We start from the raw sequence: 12,452 nt of genomic DNA on the forward strand, positions 1-12,452 counted from the left end.
TATCTATTTAGTGTTATTACCCTTCTATTATTATATGCCAATACACTGTCTGGATTTAAAATTACTAAATATAGGCTTCATTTGTGCCTTGCTTTTTGCAAGTATATAGTTTTATAAAGGTAGTTTTTGCTTATCAATGATAATTGTTATCATTGTAATGGACTGTAATTTCCATTGCTAAGTGATGTGATCATAAAGTACAATGCCATGTGACATATCCCTTAGTGGTGGTAGTTCCATCAGTCCCCGGTTGCTGTCATTAAGTGAATCAACATGGATTGTTAATGAGGATCTCATTTGGTTGCGACTTCCAACTTCTTGCCAGCTGTTGCTATTGCTATGTGACTGCAGGGAAGCTGTAAGGGCCAGAATTTCAAAAAACGGTCATAAATGCCACTCATTTTGTGCCAACATAAGTTTAAATGGCTGCTGAATCAGTGGTCATTAACCAAAAATTACCTGTAATGCCTCCATCAACTTTTTATCAATCCTCTGTGTTCCATGTGTTGGGACAATGACTTGTCCCAGCTGATTTTTATTTTGCATATATCTTTAATTTAGATTTACTAACCAGATTTTATTGATATATTACACCTGGGTGTATTTTCCCACCTGAAACCCACATTCTCCAGGCTGACTGGAGAAAGCATTGTTAGAAAGCTGAAAGTGCTCAAGATTTATACAATTCTATGTTCAAATTGGGTCATCAGGTTGTTTCAAGAGTGATGGAACAGAAGCCAGAATCATTGTTAAAATTACCTTACTTTCCTCAACTATAGTTAAATATTACCTACTATGAATTTAGCTTTGTGTATAGTCTTTATAGTTAGTTGAAAATGGACAGTTAAAAATAGGAAACCAGTTTCTCTGCTGTCTGTGCATGCATAGAACTAAGCAAATAATTTGAAGGTTAATGTAACATATGTAGTATGTGCAAGGAGAACTACTCTGTATATAACCTGGCAAGTTGATACTTCAAACTGTTACTATCAGTTTGAGGAGAACTTTAAAAATAAATTAATAATATTGTGGACGGGAGGAAGAAAGTTTCCTGAGATGGAAAGATAGTTCTGTAACTAAGGCGATATGATTTCTTTGGAGTTGCAAATTTAGGGGTGTGATTGAAGAGTAAATGTTTTGTTACTTCAGTGTAATATTCTTTCTTTCTTTCTTTCTTTCTTTTTTTTTTACCAAGAAGGTGACTTGTGGCTCAAGTATCTCTGCCTGTGCAGTCTAGGGAGTTTTTAAAAAGTAAATCCTAGAGACATGTGCCACATGGTCTTTTGAATCAATATTCAAGAACCCAATTTAGCATGGCTACTTCCTAAGAAATAGCAGTAGCACTTAGACTTATATACCACTTTACAATGCTTTACAGCCCTCTCTAAGCAGCTTACGGAATCAGCATAATGCCCCCAACAATCTGGGTCCTCATTTTACCAACCTCGGAAGGATGGAAGGCTGAGTCAACCTTGAACCCGATGAGATTCGAACTGCCAAATTGGCAGTCAGCCGGCAGTCAGCAGAAGTAGCCTGCATTCTAACCACTGGATGGGCACAATCTTAGAGAAAATATATCCTTTAGAGCATCTCCTGTAAAAAGGGTTGAGAATTGTGGTTTCTACTTGGCTCAGCAGTCCTGATCCTCTAAGTGAGCAGGAAGTACCACCCAGAGAGTAAATTGATCCAAGATGAATCTAGAAATTTATTACTCCATGAAGAAATACATACAGCCGAAGTTTTAGCAGGCAAGAGAAACAAGGATAAAGAGAAGTGGACCAGCCTGATGCTCTCTAGATATGCTGGATTAAAAGTATCAACATCCCCAGCCAGCAGTGTCAAGAATTTTTAAAAAGGCATCGAATTAGAGAAAGCCAATATAACATAAAGCACAGGTACAAAGTACACAGAAAAGAATAGAATTCTTTATTGGCCAAGTGTGATTGGGCACACAAGAAATTTGTCTTGGTGCATATGCTCTCAGCGTACATAAAAGAAAAATAAAATATATTCATCAAGAATTGTAAGATACAACAACACTTAGTGATAGTCATAGGTTACTAATGCGGAATCAAATCACACTACAAATCAAATATTACAACATACATTGTAAAGATACAGATAAGATGAGTTTGTGTTTGCAAATAAGGATGGACAAGTGACAGTGATATTGTATCTTGTTGGATGTTTCTGGGCAGAGTAGGCAGAACAAACATTTGCAGCAGGAAAGGATTATGGGCAGAGTCTGAAAAGGGGTGGATATGTTGCCAAACAAACAAAGCCATACGGTGCCTTTATCCAGATTTTGTTTTTATACTTTTCTATAGCTAATAACAAGAGTAAATAAACCAGCTGACCAAAACTGATTTGTGTCCAATACTCTACAGGCGGGACTCTTAGACCCCATAGCCAAGTAAATGGGATCTGAAGAGGACCACGGTATTTATTGGGCCATCCAATTCGGGCACTGAAATACTGAGGTTTTCAGCAAGTTTGAGGCTCTCCGTGCTTAAAGGAAGTACCTGTAAAACTTCTTTGATCAGGATGAGCTCCGGGCCATCCTAAAAGTTTTGAGGAAGGGTTAGGATCTTTTGCATAATCCTAGTTACACTTTCATGTTTACCGACCCATTTTGTTTGGAATCAAGAGACCCAGAACTGCAGCAGCCAAACTGGAAGACCTCAGGGTGCCAACCTGCACAAATGTACTTGGGAGCAAGGCTCTTAATGCATGTGCAGAGTGCAAAATGCGTACAAAAAAAGGGTGGGGGTTACATCCTAAGCACGCGCCTTAGTTGTTATCAGAGGAGACCCCACCGAACAAGCACCGGCTTCACTTTACATCCCACCGCGTTCCTCCACCCCCCCTTCCCGACCCTCCCCGCTCACCGCGTGCCCCCCCAAAAGGCTGGAGGGGCTCAGGCCTTCTTCCCCGCCGCGCCCCCCACTTTCTCTCCGGTTCCTACCTGTGCTGCAACCCCACCAGCCCCAGCGTGATCACATGGGGCACATCCAGCTCGGTGGGCCACTGGCCCGCGGCGAGGCAGCCGAAGACGCCGCATTCCTCCCCGATGCCCAGCTCCTCGAATTCCATGGTGCACGAGGCCAACACGTGTTTTAGACTCGGGTGCGTGTGTCTGTGGGTTGGCGTGTGCGCGCGCGGATGCTACACGCAGCGGCTCCCTTTCGCTGTCGCTTCAAGCCGCTGCTGCCGCCTGAGTTTGTGGGAAAGAAGGAGGAGGAGGAGGATGAGGAGGCGGGCTTGGCCGTTGCAGCGCCCCTTATTCCTACACCCGCCTTATTTACATACATACACACTCACACGGGAAGGGGGGGTGGCGGCCGGGTTGTTTTCTGGGCAAAGGAAGCGCCGCCTGATGGGGGTCGAGCGCCTGAGGCGGCGTGGGGGAGGAACAGGCGCCCTTTGCAGTCCGCTTTTCGTCGAAACTTTAAAAAAAAAGTTTGGCAGTGGGACTTTTCCTTCCTTCCCTCCCTCCCTCATCTTTTCATTTCCCTCCCCACTCCTCTCACCCGCGTATTAAATTTGGGGTGTGTGTATGTTGTGTGTCTTTAACTTTTCGCACTTTGGGGTCGGGGGTGAGGGAGACAATTTCTGCCTGAGGGAGCTTCTTTTGAGGGAGGGGGAAAGCTTCCCACCCTCACACGGGTCCGTGGGTGAACTTTGGCGCGAAAAAGCCCCCCCCCTCTTCCCCGGGGCCTGAGTGGGAGGTGAGAGAATCCTGGAAAACAGGGCGTGAGGACTGGGGAAGGGCGCAACTTGGCTTCCCGCGTACCGGATAACAGCGCTGCCCAGAGGCCGGGGGGGAGGGGGAGGCGGAGGGGCGGAGGTGGAAGCTCCTCGCCGATTGGAAGGCCGAGGTAGCCGAGCCACCTTCTTTCTTCCTTTCCACCCCCCGCCATTGCCCCCAACACCCTCAGCTCGGGGAAGGACGAATGCGCCCGGGGTGGTGCACTTCGGAAGGGCGCCACCCCCGCGCTCAAGCCGCCTCCATTGGGTTGGGTGGGCTGGGCGGCTCAATCTCCACCCTCCGCTTCGCCGGCCCCTTCCGCTGCTGCCCCTTTTTCTTCTTACCGCGGCCCCGCCGCCAGTTCTTTCGGCCGCCCCCAACCCCGAGAGAGTTTCTGGGTCCACCCTCCCCTCTTCTCGGAAAGCGCGCGCGGGCTTTCCTGTCAGGTGGCGTCGCGCTGAGCTTCTCCTCTCCTCACCTGTGTTTGCCTTTTCTACTTTTTTTCCCCCCTCTCTTTTTTTTAGGCGTCCCGGACCTGCGCTCCCTTCGCCGCCATGCCTCCGATACAGTCAGGTGAGTGGGCTTCGGCTCGCCTCCGCGGTAAAAGGCGCGCCGCTTGGACGGAGTCGAGGTGGCCGCCGTGCGCTGGGGGTGGTGGGCGCCCGAGGCAGCTGCCGCCGCTGCTGCTGCTGCTTTTCCCGCCCTTGGCGGGGTTGCACCTTCGGGAAAGCTGCCGGAGTTTTCGAAAGAAGCCACCCTTTTTGAGGGGGAAAGAAGAAGAAAAAGGGTGTGTGTGTGTGAGCTCTGGACTAGCCTCCCCACATCCTGAAAAGGGCGAGCAGAGATTTGCGTTGCAAGGCGGATCACATTGGGGACCATTCGCGCGCTCCTCATACGTGGATAAGAGGCGCAGGTTCAAAAATAAGAAAAAATAATAATAAAAAAGGATTCCCTTACTGCCCGTCGGTGCAGAGATCTAACTTTATCTCTGCCACCAAGGGGGCAGGAAGGAATCCTCTTTTTAAAATATATATATATATATATATTTGACCTAAGCCTCTTGCCTAGGACTCCAGGAATGGCTCCAATGGGATAAGCCTCCAAAGACCCTCTTAAGCAGGAGACGCCAACCTTTTGGACCTCAGGGACCACCAAAACTCATAATTTTAAACCCTGCAGACCACTAATATGAATTTTGACGGATGGTGGCATGCTGACGTTGGTGACAAAGTTGGTCCCACATTCCAGAGCTGCAGTAAGTCACAGGACTGGCCCTTTGGTCATCCCGGAGCAGCTGCTGCTCCTCCACCCGGGGGTGCATCGGTCTGCCATGGACTGGAGGAGCTGCTCCGGGATATCCAAAGGGCCAGTCCTGTGACTTACTGCAGCTCTGGAATATGGGACCGACTTTCCCACCACCCTCAGCAAGCCACCCCGGGGCGGATTTCCTCTCCCGCCATTGGTCTTACTTTCCACTTCCAGCTCACATGGCTCTACTCAAGGTAAGGTTTGCGCTCGGCCAAAGGGTGGGGGCCGTGTGGGCAGCGCAGCCTTGTGTTCCCATGCAGCCTGGATTAATTGCTTTGGGGGGGGGGGTCACATTTCTCTGCGGACCACCAAAATTTTCTCATGGACCACCATTGGTCCTTGGCTCACTGGTTGGCGACTACTGCTCTAAAGCAAGGGGTCTCCAATCTTGGCAACTTTATGACTTGTGGACTGCAACTCCCAGAATTCCTCAGCCAGCTTTGCCAACTTTAAGACTGGTGGATTTCTGGGACTTGAAGTCCACTAGTATTAAAGTTGCTGAGTTTGGAGATCTCTGCTCTAAAGGATGCAAATGACCAAATGGCCATCAAGGGAATATAAATCCTTCCTTTCTCCACTATCCAGTCAGGGCTAAAGAAACTTCTTGGATGAGACCTGAAAAATGGCTTTGAAAGAAAGAAAGAAAAGTTCAGTTGCCTCCTGAAAAGACTATTTCCAATGTCCACCTTTGGGACTTGTGATAGCATCGCAATGTGTGCAACGCAATCTCTGTCTGCCAATTCTCAGGTTGGATCGGGTGGGCCTGCTGGCTGTGCTGCCTGGAGTTATAGTCCCCTTAAATTTGGGAGTTTTAAGCCAGTTCTGAAAACTTGGCTGTTGGACACAAAAGACCTTTCTTCTATGCTGGTATTTCTCTTCAGCTTGTTTATTTCCCCATGGTTGGTCTCTGCTAGAATGGGAAATGAATTAAGCCATCCAAATGTCTGATGGGAAAGAGGTGAAGCGAGTGCTGAATATTCTCCATTTGGGTTTTGGATTGAATGCATTATGCAGACTGGAGGGAGGCTGCAGTGTTCAGGTAGTCCTCAGCTTACAACAGTTCATTGAGTGACCGAAGTTACAACGGAACTGAAAAGTAACTGATGGCCATTTTTCACGCTTACAACCATTACATGGTCATGTGTTTTACATTTGGATGCTTGACAAGTGGTTCATATTTTTGACGATTGCAGTGTCCCAGGGTCATGTAATTTATCTTGTGTGACCTGACAAGCAAAGTCGATGGGAAGCCAGGTTCACTTTAACAACTGTGTTACTGATTCAACAACTGCAATGATTCACTTAACAAATGTGGCAAGAAAAGTTGTGAAATGGGGCAAAACTCACTTAACAAATTTCTCAGTAACATACATTCTGCGCTCAATTGTGGACAAAAGTCAAGGTCTACCTGTACTTTATATTCACTCAAGGGGTGATTGGTGCTTCTGCCTCTACTGTTCATTAGTTAACATAGCCATCTAATTTATTATATCATATTCAGGACCCAAAGTTAGGCAAAGTTTTTGTTGGACTTTTCCCTTATAGTTCTGAAGATTTTACATCCTGATAAAGTCTCCCATTATGTACGGTATGCAATTTTAGCAATATGGAACTTCAAATTCAGAACACCTGCAATATATATGTGGGATATATTAGAACAACAGCCTTTGTATGTATCAATTTAAGATTTGGATGGACAGTTTAAGTGAAGATTTCCAACATCTACATTAAAATAATATCTTAGTCAATTCAAAGTTCACAATATTTTTCAAATCTTTGAGATGTCTAGGTAATATTGCCAAGTAAGCTGCTTTAAAAAGATGAATGGACTTAGGAAGAAAAAAATCAGAAATCTGTGCAGAGAAGTGTAATACAGAAGGAAATGATGTTCAACTTAGATTTTTTTCCATGGTACTCATAACTAGTTTTATAAATAAAATCTAATTATTGCTCATAACTATCACAATCTTTAGTAAAACACACAGATATCTCTAAACCTCATTGAATTTGTTTTCCTAAAATTAACACTGGAAGATTCCAGTATATATAATTGCTATCTTTGTTTTTTAAAGTTTTATTTTTCCAGAAAATATTTAATTGTTGCAGAAAAAAGATCTGCTTATTAAGTTTTCTAGGTGTACCATCTGGATATAAATCCTCTCTATTTTTTTAATGAGTCCATTTTTTATCTAGTTATATTTGACCAAGGATAATCCTGTAGAAATCTTAAAGGGTACAATGAATGTAAACTTGCAATCAACTTCTTTCACCAATACATCAATAATAAGTCAGCACTACACAGTTTCACTTGTCACAAGTGTCATAGTGGTACTTTATTTATGAAATGCTCCTTTCTTTACCATATAATAACTTTATGGGCATAAAGTTTATTTCATGTCTATCTTGAAAGGAAGAGTTTTGTTAAGTGTGGCTACTAAATAAACTAGTTCAATTCAAGTTATGCAAAATATTACCCACCATCTTGAAATGTTTATATTGCTGCCCTCTTGGGACTGTCTATTACAAATTATTTGTTCATTTAGAGTTTACCTTATTGCTGTCTTGCTAGTAAATAGAGTCATTGAAGGAATAACATTTTAGTCAAGAACAAAAGGCAGGGCAAAGATGCTTAAGAGCCATTCTCATTCCTTTACTCACAACTGGCAAATCTAGTGGCCCTTAACATGGGGCTTATTCTAAGGCTCAAGGGCTTTTTGTGTTCCCCAGAGCTATTGATGACTATGGCTCCTGAAAATTAGTAGCAGTTGCCCAGGACTTTGGGGCAATAATAAAAACTATATTGTAAGCGCTAAACTAGGTTTAACTCGGTTAAAGAACAAAACCTTTCCCTTTTTTCAAGATCAGCTCTGTATAAAGATTCTGGTGAACTTTGGAATATCATTTTGCCCAGTAAAACTCCTTATTATCCTGAAATGTGAAGGGAGGCCCCAAATCTATAAAAGCTTATGACAATTCAACATATGAGGTTGGCTGTCTTCGTGCCTTAAACCAATCAAGGGTGGCTCCTAAAATGTTCTTGTAAGAAGAGCACAACGTACAGTGATTGCAGCCATGTTTGCTTGGTTCATAGGAAAAAGTTGAGATTTCATTTTGAGGGAAAAGGATAACTGATATGCAGAAGTCACCGTTCAATGGGTAAACTGTCCTTGTGTAAATAGAAGACATTTAGCAGATATTCTCATATAGAGTTAAAACCAGGGCAAAAGATTAATATAGACTTATTTTTCTTCATAAATGCATGTGGAGAATTGCTACAGCTTGGAAACTGAACAGGCAGCACAAGAAAAGTATAGAAGGGTTTGCTCTTCATGGCTATCTGGATTATTTGCTAAATTGCATTCAGCAATCCATTTGTTACCATAGGAACTAAAAAGACTTCAACTTTGTTTCCTTCTCAGCAGGCTTCTTATAGTCTTATACTCTTTCCCCCTCTATCAGTTAAAAGCAACACCAAAACAAGCCTTTTACAACATTCACAGCTCATGCTAAGACAAAATGTGTCTTCTTTTTAAAAAAGAGTAGCTAAGTTTGACAAAAGAACACATGCTGAGAATAAAGACATGGTCAAACGAAACAAGGCACGAAATGAATGACTGTGGTCTTTGATATTCAAAACGAAGCGTTAAATTGCAGACAGAAGAATGCTTCCCAAATTTAAGATGCCCTAAATAAAGTGAAAATTTCTTTATAAACATGCACAAATTTGTTGTATAAACTTTTTAAAAATTCAGTGTCTTGTTTTCATTTACGTTCATGATGTAAAAAATATCTCCCTTCCCCGATTATTTCTCCAGAACTTAAACTGGGCAAAAAAATAAATGAAGGAAAAACAAAAGAAGTGTATGAGTTGCTGAATTACCCAGGATGTGTTCTGCTGCAATCAAAAGACCAAATAACTGCTGGAAATGCAGCTAGAAAGAACATCATGGAAGGGAAGGCTGCAATCTCAAATACAACAACATCTTGTGTGTTCCAGTTGCTTCAAGATTCTGGTAGGTGGTGGAAAAGTTAACCCTCATGCAGGATAGTAACCTTGTATATAAAGCAATAATGGCCTCACTATATGGAAACTCTTTGCTATAGGAAACTTTCGTGCTAATTTTTCTTGGTTTTATTATAATTGTAAGAGATCTTGTGACTATGCTGAAGGAACATAGGACTTTCAAGAACACAACAGTAACTCTTTATTTTACATTTAAAAATATGAGTTAGTTTCTCCATAGATGAGTCACATTAAATATTTGTCCCTTATATCATTAAGTAACATCGACAGCCATTGGAAGGAGATATTGGAAAGTTAAGCATTGGAATTTAACATATACTTCCAAACGCATTGATGAGGAAAACAAGTTTTAAGTGCTTATTATTGGCTGTTTTAAACTAAGTTGGGTTTTCCAGATTTATAGTCCTAGTCAGATCATAACAATTTGATACAAAACAAATTGGAATGATCAGAATGTTTAGTAAAAGTGGAGATAATAGTTCCTGGCTTGTTACTGCATAGAGAAGACAATAGAGCATAACATCTGTCAATTCAATTATTCCACCATGGCATGAACACAGTCTCCGTTGAAAGGAGGTTTTTTGTATCTTCCTTCTGTAATGGCTGTTGGAAGGGCACTGAATCTGGCTAAAGAAGAAGCATTTTTGAATGTTGGGATCGTTACCTGACCGAGATATCTGGCTGGTTGGAGATGTGTAGAATGGCTCATGGAGGTTTTTTCTGGGCAGGGCCGAGAAGTCTGCTCTAAATCAATGGCCCCTCTTTGAGATCACTTAGACCAGTGGCCCTCAACCTTTTTTGAACCAGGGACCGGTTTCACGATTATTTTTCCATGGACCGGTACCTGAGTAACGCGAGACTCCACAGCCATCGGGACGGCTCTTCGTTCGAAGCCGCCCCCCCTTCAACGAAACTAAGGCGTGAGCACCCAAACACCGCTTTCCAACTGAAAACCCAGAAGCACTTTCCAACCGAAAACCCAGAAGCAACCAAAAACCCGGAAGCGCCGTCGAAACAAGATGGCGGCGCCCAAGCTTTGCGGCCCAGTAAAAAATGATCCACAGACTGGTACCAGTCTGGGGACCGGTGGTTGGGGACCCCTGACTTAGACCACTAGAGGACATTCATAACCCATTAAGCCCAGGCTAATTCTATAACCATCCCAAAAACAAGACTTGGTTATGTTTCTATGTAGAAGCTTTGAAAAAGTGGTTTAAGACCACCTAGTAATATTTACATATGCATTTCCCTGCCACTGCATCTATTTATTTACTCATTCATTTATATCCCACCTTTATTATTTTCACAAATAATTCAAGATGGCAAACATATCCAACATAACCCAACTGCTCCGGTTTTCCCCACAGCAAAACCTTGTGAGGCAAATTGGACTGAGACAGACTGGCTTAAAATCACCCAGCTGGCTTTCATGGCTAACCCAGCACTTGAACTTGTGGTCTTCTGCTGTGATTTCTTACAATCTATACCAGGGGTCCCCAAACTTGGCAACTTTAAGACTTGTGGACTTCAACTCCCAGAATTCTCCAGCCAGGAGAATTCTGGGAGTTGAAGTCCACAAGTCTTAAAATTGCCAAGTTTGGAGACCTCTGATCTGTGCTGTGATTTTTTTTCCTATTTACATTGCACAAGTTTTAATAACTTGGTTTAAAACCCTTAAGTGTGAGTTATTACAATTGTTACAACCTCAGCCATGAAACATTTGGTTGAAATTATAATCCTTGCATTCTGTGTCAAAAATTGCATATCAAAGTTACAATCATACTTGGCCAGTAAAGAATTCTATTCTAACTATCCTGTTAAGTCTTGCAGGCTACTGATTACCAAAAACAGATTTGCATCAGTTTATTAAGTTGTACTTCCAAACCTTGCCTCACATTAGTATGTTATGAAGAAATGCTGCTTTGAGTAAGTTTAAGGATTAAAAATTAACATGATGGAATCCTTTCTAATGTTCCAATTTCTCCCCGCTCCATGGAGTGTTGCAACATTTTATAATATTCTGTGGCAAACCTCTAGCTTATTAGTGCCTTCCTGCCTCATTAACAAGCAAAAGTGTTGCATTTGGTACAAAAAGAAAAAAAATATCTATGGCCACTGATTTTGGGAATCCATTCATGTCTATCCATTCGTGCCTTTTTGTATGACTAATACAGTTTTGGTAATAGGACTGCATTTCCTTAAAAAAAAAGTGAAGTTTCCTTTCAGGCATGCTTCCTGCTAATTTCATGGAGTTGTTAAAATTGTTTCATTGCATCAGAATAGATATTACTTGTTTTCAACTTTGTAGTCTAATCTGTACTTCTGTGGTTCCTTGAAGTTCTCTTGAAGTCAAATGCCAACCTCTGGTTAGTTTTGGAACTTTGGCAAGATCAGAAAGTTGCTGCCACCTGCATGATTGGTAGTGAATGAGTAAATAATAGATTTCCCCACAGCATGAAATCAAATACTAACACATAAACAATAATTAAAAAATTGGTTGGAGGCAAATTGAAAATATAATAGACTAGATCATTTAAGACATAGAAAAAGTGAGATTTTTCCCAGCTGAGCGGCTAGAAATTGTCAACATTGTTCTTGGCAAGTTGATTAACATTAATGTTTATAATAATTGGTTAAAATCACATTGCTGAGGAATGATTTAAACCTTTTTTAAACCCAATACTAGCTGTGCTATTACATTGGAAAGACACTTTTTCCTTCCTAAGCCCACCTAAAGTTTAAAAAGTTCCTGTTTATAGTTTCAAGTTCAGGGAATCATGCCCTTAAATTTTTAATGGAAGTTTTTAAAATTAAATTATGCTCTACAATGTCTCTAAATCCAAGCCAATTTTTTTTTAAAGTTTTAGTCACTTTGCCACTCTTGGTTTATAAAATCTTCTCAGTCTGATCTAATAAAAACAATTCCTATTCTGTAAGTTTGAAACTAACAGATTGCTTAGATAAAGGTAAAATATTGCTTAGATCTAGGTAGGTAAAATATGCTTGGGATTTTCATAAAAAGCAATATGTTTTTCTGATCTGGATGAAGATCCCAGGTCTCTAGGTTTTTTCATTGATTTTTTTGCACAAAAATGGCTCACTCCTTATTTCTGTTTTAGAACGTAGGTTGCATATTTTACTTATTAGCAATTGAGATACAGAAGACTGTTTTGATGAGAAAGTTTTATTACAGGCATCAAAACGGCTTTTGTGAGAAAACACAGCGATACAGCATTTATGGCTGCTCACTGCGAAATGATTCCGATTGAATGGGTTTGCAGGAGAATCGCAACTGGTTCTTTTCTGAAGAGAAACCCTGGTGTTGAAGAGGGCTACAAATTTTATCCACCTAAAATCGAGCTGTTTTATAAG

The 12,452-nt window shown here is 41.8% G+C and overlaps 2 protein-coding genes across 3 annotated transcripts in view; one reads left to right on the forward strand and one right to left on the reverse strand.

Annotated features, from left to right (window-relative positions):
• The window catches only part of PPAT (phosphoribosyl pyrophosphate amidotransferase), a 67,856-nt gene extending 64,629 nt beyond the window's left edge, over positions 1-3,227 (reverse strand). Inside the window, exon 1 of the mRNA XM_026676566.2 lies at positions 2,966-3,227. Within this exon, the coding sequence (XP_026532351.1) occupies positions 2,966-3,093 (128 nt within the window). The 5' untranslated portion in view covers positions 3,094-3,227. The remainder of the gene's footprint in view (positions 1-2,965) is intronic.
• Positions 3,228-4,110: 883 nt separating this feature from the next.
• LOC148130758 (multifunctional protein ADE2) overlaps positions 4,111-12,452 on the forward strand; it is a 65,382-nt gene continuing 57,040 nt past the window's right edge. For both annotated transcript variants that reach the window (XM_087963629.1, XM_087963628.1), the window contains exons 1-3: positions 4,111-4,321; positions 8,872-9,069; positions 12,274-12,452. In XM_087963629.1, coding sequence (XP_087819755.1) covers positions 4,303-4,321; positions 8,872-9,069; positions 12,274-12,452 — 396 coding nt within the window. In that variant the 5' untranslated portion in view covers positions 4,111-4,302. The remainder of the gene's footprint in view (positions 4,322-8,871; positions 9,070-12,273) is intronic.

This window comes from Notechis scutatus, chromosome 4 (assembly GCF_049901735.1).
Source record: "Notechis scutatus isolate UNSWTSFEM ecotype Mainland chromosome 4, rNotScu1.2, whole genome shotgun sequence".
Taxonomy (NCBI): Eukaryota; Metazoa; Chordata; class Lepidosauria; order Squamata; family Elapidae; genus Notechis; species Notechis scutatus.